At 31.0% G+C, this 8,654-nt stretch overlaps 1 protein-coding gene across 1 annotated transcript; it reads left to right on the top strand.

Annotated features, from left to right (window-relative positions):
* The first annotated feature begins 600 nt into the window (after nt 1–600).
* Nucleotides 601–7,596, top strand: LOC110024306 (TATA-box-binding protein). The gene is made up of 9 exons (XM_020724195.1): nt 601–1,286; nt 2,308–2,395; nt 2,957–3,028; nt 5,916–5,966; nt 6,124–6,168; nt 6,463–6,555; nt 6,774–6,875; nt 6,960–7,033; nt 7,442–7,596. Coding segments are annotated over exons 1-9 (603 nt in total). The 5' UTR covers nt 601–1,209; the 3' UTR covers nt 7,443–7,596.
* Nucleotides 7,597–8,654: the final 1,058 nt, after the last annotated feature.

Here is an 8,654-nt window from a genome sequence, read left to right as displayed (position 1 = left end):
AAATCCCCAAAAAAAAGGTTCGAAATTGTTATTATAATTAAAATTTCATTAAATAATTTTTAATGTTTCTAAGTTAGATGAATGAGAAGAAAATGAATAAAAGTGGCGTAAATATATTAAAGGTATGTTTGGGGCAGCTTATTTGGCGTAGTGGCGTTTTGAAAACACACCTGATCTGTTTGAGTAAACTGAGTTTTGGTAGCTTATGCATTTTCAAAACGTTTAAAACATCGTTTTCATACCGCACCTGTCTAGGTGCAGTGATAGCTTTCTGGTTGAGGTCTAGCTTTTTCAAAAAAAATAAAAATTTGTAGTAGTCATCGCACATATCTTATCAGTAGATTATTCAATAAGTTGACAGACCCTAAATAATTTTTAATCTTATCTTGCAAAATTTACTGAATTTAATATTTACTTTAAAATAGATGAAAAAATTTACAGAATTTTTGTTTTTCAAAAAGTTATTGATAAAATCTAATCTATGACCCTCAAAGAAAATCCCTCCCTGAACCGGCATCTGTCGGTTAGCTTTTATTGACACCCACAGCAACCAGTAGCTCCTTATAAAACGTAGACAAGGCGTGACAAAACCCCGCTGTCGCTCCCTTAAGATCGCTTCCCCTTTCTCTCTCTTCTCGCTTTTATCTCGCGATCCTCTCACTTCAGATCAAAACGAACCCTAGAACAAAACCCCCCTATCTCCGCCTCCAGATCCCATCCTCTTCCTATAAAAGACGCCGTTTTTAAATCCTCACCCTATAAATTCAACTCGCTACTCCTCTTCCCGCTTAGATCCAACGTTTTCTTGCTCCTGATCATCACTTCGTGCGTCGAACCAGTGAAATCACGGATCTGCTTCTTCTGTGGTATCTCAGTGAGATCTTGACCATCGATCACCTCCGATCTATCCAACCAGCTGAGAACCCCAAGGAAATAATCCTTTCCGCCACCTCTTTTCTCTTTCTCGGTCATCTCAGTAACACCTGCCTTTTTTTTCCACTGAAAAACCTTGTTTTCGGCTCAAATAGCGCTATTTTTAGCTCATAGTGTAAGGTCTAGTGCGTAGTTGTCTTGGAAGAACGCCGATCAGATTAGGATTAAGGACAGAAGGTGTTCCAGTGATAGAGAATCTGAGCGCATATCGGGCTTTACTAAGCTTTGTTTTGTTAGTTCATATATTTGTACAAAGAGGTTTTTTAAGTGAGGAATATGGCGGATCCGGGCTTGGAGGGGAGCCAGCCGGTTGATCTGACCAAGCATCCGTCTGGTATTGTGCCCACGCTGCAGTAAGTTTCGCCCGCCCTTCTTTTGTATTTGGTGTCGGATCTGAGAAATAAGCTGACATAGAAACGCTTGAACTTGATTTCGATTTCATAACAATCTCTAATAAGTGGAAGTGTCAACGCCATCCATCATAGGAAACAGTGCTATGTCGATAAACAATACTATACCAATGCAATATTTTCGGTTTAGTTTAATTTTTATTTTATTTTATTTTAATATTATAATATTAGCTCGAACGATCATCCTGATTATGATCTCATTTAGATGTTGTAATATTAGCTAGAAAGAGCAATGGCGATTATGATTTGTATCTTAATTGTCGTTTTTAAATTTTGAGATGGTTTGAAATGCCAAATTTAGTAAAAATCTTTTTTTTTTTCCTTAAAATAGACCTTAAATGTTTTATTTATTTATTATTTTTTTAATCTGAAGTTGTCAATGAATCGGGAGCTTATATTCTAATAATAGGGTATATTGCAAACATTTATTCGTGGTCCGCTGCTAGTTATAATTGCATATGAAATATTTGATTTCATGTTAACTTTGGTCAAGTCTGTATATTGCATGGCCATGCTTCCTGTTTGTTAGTCTTATAAGCCGTCCTTCGTGTTGCTATTTTTCATTGTTATAATTTTAATATAATGCAATCCCTCCTGTTTATTCGACATAGGTCCTTGACTCTGCTTAATCAATGCTATCCTAGATGCAAAAATTCTACAGATTAAAAAATAACTTTTATACGTGCAAATCAAAGAAATGTAATTTGAAGGAAATAACAACATATCGAGCTAATTTAGGGGGGGAAAAATACTCATTTTTGTCATCTTATTACATGTATTTCAGAATGCTAATGTTGTATGGAAAGTTCTGTAGGCATCGTTCGTTTACACTGATCTGAAAATTATAGAGTTGCTCATGTCTTTGGGTGACCTGAGATCCATTATAGTATGTTAAGTTCGGCAGGCATTGCTCAGTTATGCTGTACTGAAAGTGATATTTCTTTCCCTGTTGGTTAAATTGCAGGAATATTGTTTCGACTGTGAATTTAGATTGCAAGTTGGATCTTAAAACAATTGCCTTGCAAGCCCGAAATGCTGAGTACAATCCCAAGGTATGAGAATTTTGTAATTAGATTATAATTGCATTCTTTTCCTTTTTTTAGTCTGACTGAGTTTTGTAAGGGATAATTTAGAGTGAGCTTCATTTCTATGCATTTTACTCATTAAAGGTACAGTGTCTTGCATATTGTTTTCACTCATATAAACTTGTCTTCTCGTAGAAGCATGGAATTTATGATTCTTGTGCTAACCTGAGTAGAGGTCAAATTGGTGAATAAATCATACCTTAGGATATAATGGAGAAATGTGAGATAGCTGAAGTTCAAGTAGCTGCATTAGTAGATTGGAGTTTGGTGTTTAATTTTAGCTAACTTTTCTGCATTTAGTTTACAAAAACTCCTTCTAGATTATTCCTTTCATGGAACTCAGCAAAGTAAATGTCAATTGGTCTCAGTAACTTTGTAGCGTTATTTCAAGCTGGTAAAAACCTTTTTTTTTTTTTTTTGGGAATGAAAAGGTTGAATATCATTTTGGATACTAGTGTTTATTCAATTGGAACATAGGCATAATTATTTACCAGTGGATTATTTATAATTTTTTTTCCTCTGTTGTAGCGTTTTGCTGCAGTTATAATGAGAATAAGAGAACCAAAAACCACAGCATTGATTTTTGCGTCTGGCAAAATGGTGAGCTTTCTAGATGAACCATCATATCTTTTTCCCTGATTTGTAATATTTTATTAATTTCACTGTGCGTGGTAAATGATGACAAGTCCCGATATATAGGCTTCTGTATTGCTCCGTTTATTTTCTGCTTGATTTTCCAAATATAGTTCTGGTTATTTATGTGATATAAATTCACTTTTTTGCATATGCGCTCTTTAGTAGCTCATTTTTTATTTGAGTTTGATAATTTTATTCAAAAACATATCTTGAGCACAACACGAATAGAATTGCACAAACCATGATATAATCAATCTAGTAGCTAATTTTTTATAGGATGTGATGCAATTTAATGCAATCTGGTGCTAGAATTTTATCATTCTTTGGCGTATTTAGGCTTACCCTACCTACTTGTGCTTGGCGTTATAAATTCTCAATTCTCATTCATTTATGCCACGCGTTGTCATATTTGTTTTTATTTATTTATATTTTGTCCCAATCCGAAAGTCTGGTCATGGAATGGTTATTGTTGTGTGGGCAAGGAATTTTTATTATGAATCGTCAATTTTTATTAATTTATGTCAAATGTTTTCAGATTTGTTTTTATTTTTTTATTTTTTGGCCAACCCAAAAGTTCTTAAAAAGAAGATTATTATTATGTAAGCAATGATGTAACACAAGATCTTGGCAAGAACGATTAAGGTTCTTACCAACTACTTGGTACCCTTAAATTACTGTTCGATTTGTCTATTTCTATTCCTTTCTAATATTCTACCACTAATTTTATCAATTTGTTTACCTGACTCAATTTTACCTTTTTGTACCTGTCTAAATTATAGAAGTTTATTACTAATCTAATGTAATTATTACTTAAGTTATCATTTCTTGTTTTATTACACGTCCCTTTAATATTCTCATTTTTGTCACACTTAATTTAGATATAATTAATTCTTTTTATAGCTCAAAATTCAATTGTATATAAAATTGCAAAATTAAATGTGATTTTATAAAATTTACCTTAAGTTTTTGTGATGTTCTTTTATCTTTAGAACTTTCAATACACTTCTCCATATCAAATATTCAGTTTTCATTTTGGAAGTTCTATTCTCGTATATATCTCTATGTTATAAATTTTGTGTGCTAAACGTAATCACATTTAGGTATCATCTTAAGTTTTAATAAATTTCAATGATAATTATTAATATTATAATTATTAAAATTACGTATCATATGCTCATTTATTGTTCTACTAATCTAAGATTTCATTCTTCTAAACATTCCTTTATTTTTATAGCTTTTAATTTACTTCAAGTGATGTTTCATAAATTACAACTATATCATCTACCAAAGAATACGCCTAGGTGCTTTATTTTAAATTATCTTTTGCATGCATCTTATAACTAATATAAAGGAAATGAGCTAAGTTTTGATCATTCATGTAAACTTTTGGTAATTGGAAATATTTGTGTTATTTTATAGCTACTTAAATACTAACAAGTGTTTCTTAATCTCTTTAAAAAATTCAAAACATTTTTTTACACAATTTTCTTACCTTAAAGCATGCCAAATTAATCTTATTGTTACTTGATATTATATCTTGTAAAAATCATATGAAGATAATTTCTTTATCCTTTGTATGCATTCATTAATTACCTTAGTAGAAAAATTACTCTCACAGTATATCTTCTCTGCATAAGTCAAATTAGTTCCCCAAAATTGATGTAATTTATTTAATTCTTTGTACCATTGCATTTTCTCATGCTTTTATTGTATGATTTGAATATTTTCTTTCTCTATAACTATCACAATCTTGAATATCATTTTTTGTTCTTAAATATTAGTGCCTAGTTTTTTTAATTATTTAACAACCTTATAATTTTTGGAATTTTATTGAAATATTTATTAATTAATTCACAGTTAAATTCTCTATAATTGTCTAAAGCTTGATAGGTTTTTCATTTGGACCAAAAATCTTATCTTTATGCATCTTTTAATAGCCAACTTCTCTTCATATTTTTTTATCAATCTATTGTAACTTCTATTATATTAGTTGTTTTGTTCTTCTAAAAATAATTATTTTTTATACTCTTATTTATTTCTTAAAGCAACTTTTTCATCTTTTTTTGATGACTTTATTATTAATTTTATATATTATGATCTTTAATACATTTACCTTCATAAAAATTTATAGATCCTTTATATCTAGTTTTAGCTTTTAGCATGTTTTTTCTCTATCCTTTTTATTCTTTTTACTTTAATTGTTAAGCTTATTGCATAAATCGTCATAAGTTATATATTTATGCACTACTTTAAAGACTATTTTATTTCTCATATTTTAAAACCACTATTTTTTTCTTGATAACTTTTTTCTTTCTTTACCATCAAATTTCCTTATAAGTGTATGTTATATTGGTCCGTTTACATATCCATAAAACTCATTTGGATAAGGGCTGTTGACATACATAACACATAGTTCTTTTGAATTTATGTATCTAACACCTTAACTTTCATATTTACTTACAGTACTGCTTAAATCTTTTGCATCACATCAAAAGCACTACTATTATTAACATTTTAAAAATGAACTGTACATTTTCATGCATAGGTTTATGACATTAAAGTGTTATAAATGTAAATATGAATGTTTAGTTGTTCGATGTGTAAATACAAAAGAATTGTGGGGTATGTGTGTAAATTTCCCTTTTCATAGCTGTCATTTTACTGCCTAAAATACTAGAAGCTTACTTAAGTGATTACATGTTGCCTTTTTTTATTCAACAGAGAAGCTAAAACGTCATCATTTATGATCTCTATGCAATTGGAATCCAAAATAATTTCTCCTTAAACTTTCTTTTCAGTTTTTATGGTCTGTTTTCGTTGGTAATCTTTTTTCTGAACTGTTATGTATCAGGTGTGCACTGGAGCTAAGAGTGAAATACAATCGAAGCTTGCTGCTCGGAAGGTACAAAGGCTATTTCAATTCTCGTTATTCACGGCGCTTCATTGTATTTGGCCTTTTAGGTTTTTTTATGTTGATAGTTTTATTGGCTGGCATTTTTTCGAAATTAATTTTCTATTTGACGATTGTTTATCTACTTTGAATCTCTTGTATTATACAGTATGCTCGTATTATCCAGAAGCTTGGCTTCCCTGCTAAATTCAAGGTAATTATTACATCACCACTTAGGCCTCATTTGGTTGCTTGCATATAGAAAATATGTTTGAGAAATTTCTAATTCGGCTTTCTTATTGTGAGGTTGAAAATGAAATCATCATTTTTGAGGGAGTTTTGATGATATTTGTGAAGTTTAAAGTTAATATGTTGGCGTCTCAACCACTTTTAATTAAGTGATGAATTTAACAAATTCTATTGATTTTCATAGTATAATTTGTTGATTTTGCTGCAGTTTATTTTAAACACTTTTATTTACTTATTTATCTTCATTCATTGAATTTAGGATTTTAAGATTCAGAACATTGTTGGTTCTTGTGATGTGAAGTTTCCCATAAGATTGGAGGGCTTAGCCTACTCTCATGGTGCTTTCTCCAGCGTAAGTTGTAATTTCTAGTGGGATTTATTGTATTGCTTGTTTGTTGCATTTTCCCTTTATGCTTCTATATATTTTCTTGAAAAAACTTCATGGTGAGATGAGAAATATTAGCCTTTTTTTTTTCTATTCTGCTGTTATGTTATTGCTTCTTCTACATCTTTAAATCTAGATATCTTTTTTCAAATTATAATATCTTTTTTCGAATTTATGTTTAATAGTATGAACCAGAATTGTTTCCTGGTCTGATTTATCGGATGAAACAGCCAAAAATTGTACTGCTCATTTTTGTGTCAGGCAAGATTGTTCTAACTGGTGCAAAGGTAAGCAAGAATATTGTTTGGATATTATGCTTGTTATGGCTTATTTCACTTTAGAGTAATCTCCTTTCTGATTCAACCGCTCAGGTGAGAGATGAGACATACACTGCATTTGAGAATATTTATCCTGTGCTGACAGAATTCAGGAAAACCCAGCAATGGTAACCCTATCCTCCCTCTCTCCCTCTTTCTCTCTCCTCTCTTTCTCCACACAATCACTAGCAACTTTTAGAACAACATTATCGTTAGGGGTGTAGATATGCTGAGCTTGAGCGAGCTAGGGAGCTTGTTTCTGTTTGACTCATTTAAAAACATATTTGTATCCTGTTTGAAATTGTCCAGGAACAATGTGTTCATGTTTGGCTCGCTTGAAATAATGGGGACAATTGTTAGAAGACAAACTGAACTTGACCCAAACATGAGCTTTGCACATATAGACGAAATATTTGGCATAGCCGAGAATATATTCCTAAATAAAAATTTTTACAATAATGTCACAATGAATTTATAGCAGTAATTTCTTCGTAATGATATAAAGAAGGTAACTATTTATGATTGTTGTGTTGCAGATATAACCCTCAACTCTCTGTAAGTGTATATAGAGAAGGATGGATGCTCTCCAAATGGGTGATGGAAGGAAGTGGAGAGTGTATTGGTTTTTATTGCCAGTTTTCATCTATAGCTGTAATGTGATTGAGGTTTTAATAAAACTGTCTTCTTTCAACTTCATATTCCTAATTTAAAAATTTCCCTTTTTTTTTTTTGCAGCTTTGTCCTTTCTTCTTCATTGTTTTTTTATTTTTGTTTTTATGTTTGGGGTTTAATGAGAAATAAATTAATTAATGAATTAAAAGGTACCATTATAATCACGTTTATTTTACGATTCTCTTATATTTTAACGAGCATTAGCTCATGTAGTATAATTAAAAAAATCGCCAACTCCATCACAAAGTAGGACCTACTGTCATACAGCCATGATGCGCGGCTGTAATCGGAGAGCGCATGCAGCTATCCACACGTAATAATTAGACCATGTGAGTGCAAGTTGGAGGCCTGTAATTACATGCATACAATTAACAACCTATGTGTTACACTGACATGTATGAAAGTTAACTTGGAAGTGTTGGATAATGTAAACATATAAAAATTTAATGGTAGGTATGTAAATCTTTATATAGCTAATACATATATTTGAAAATTAATTAAATAAAAGAAATTTTACAAACATGCTAAATTCTCATTTATTTGCATATCTAACACCTAAATTTTAATTTTAACATACATATGCTCTTATCATTAATCATGAAAAGATAAATTCATTTTTTAATTTCAAATATTGATGTTTTTTAATATGAACCTGAAAAAAGCAAATTTAGATGTTCCATGTGCAAATAAATTTAAATTGGTTGGTATGAATGTAAATAGATGCCCCTTAAATAAATTCTTTTGGTTATTCAAACGTAGGCCCACAGAGATTTCTGTGGTAATTAACACTAAAAAAATTATATTATAATTGAAATAAAATTATAAGACTGCAATGAGGTCACATTTTAATTTTTATACTTATACAATCTAAGGGTCCGTTTGGAGCAGCTTGTGCGTTTCAGAATAAGTTGTTTATCTTGAAAAGCGGCTCGCATTTAGTATAAAAACCCAAACGCAGTTTCGGATAAGCTGGTGAAACGCGCAAACTAAACAGTACGGCGGCGTTTTAAAAACGCCGCCTGCACTTATAAGCTGCCCTAAACGGACCCTAAATCTTTTATACATCTAAATACCGAT

Source organism: Phalaenopsis equestris, unplaced genomic scaffold, assembly GCF_001263595.1.
Source record: "Phalaenopsis equestris unplaced genomic scaffold, ASM126359v1 Scaffold000251, whole genome shotgun sequence".
In the NCBI taxonomy this organism is placed as follows: Eukaryota; Viridiplantae; Streptophyta; class Magnoliopsida; order Asparagales; family Orchidaceae; genus Phalaenopsis; species Phalaenopsis equestris.
Note: the sequence above shows the minus strand (reverse complement) of the source record. Positions and strands in the feature narration are given on the sequence as shown.

Excerpts from the sequence above, each read along its gene's own strand:
- LOC110024306 (XM_020724195.1), top strand. The coding sequence starts at position 1,210 with ATGGCGGATCCGGGCTTGGAGGGGAGCCAGCCGGTTGATCTGACCAAG. Across the intron at positions 5,967-6,123 it reads CGAAGCTTGCTGCTCGGAAG|TATGCTCGTATTATCCAGAA; the intron begins GTACAAAGGCTA and ends TGTATTATACAG. Across the intron at positions 6,169-6,462 it reads GCTTCCCTGCTAAATTCAAG|GATTTTAAGATTCAGAACAT; the intron begins GTAATTATTACA and ends CATTGAATTTAG.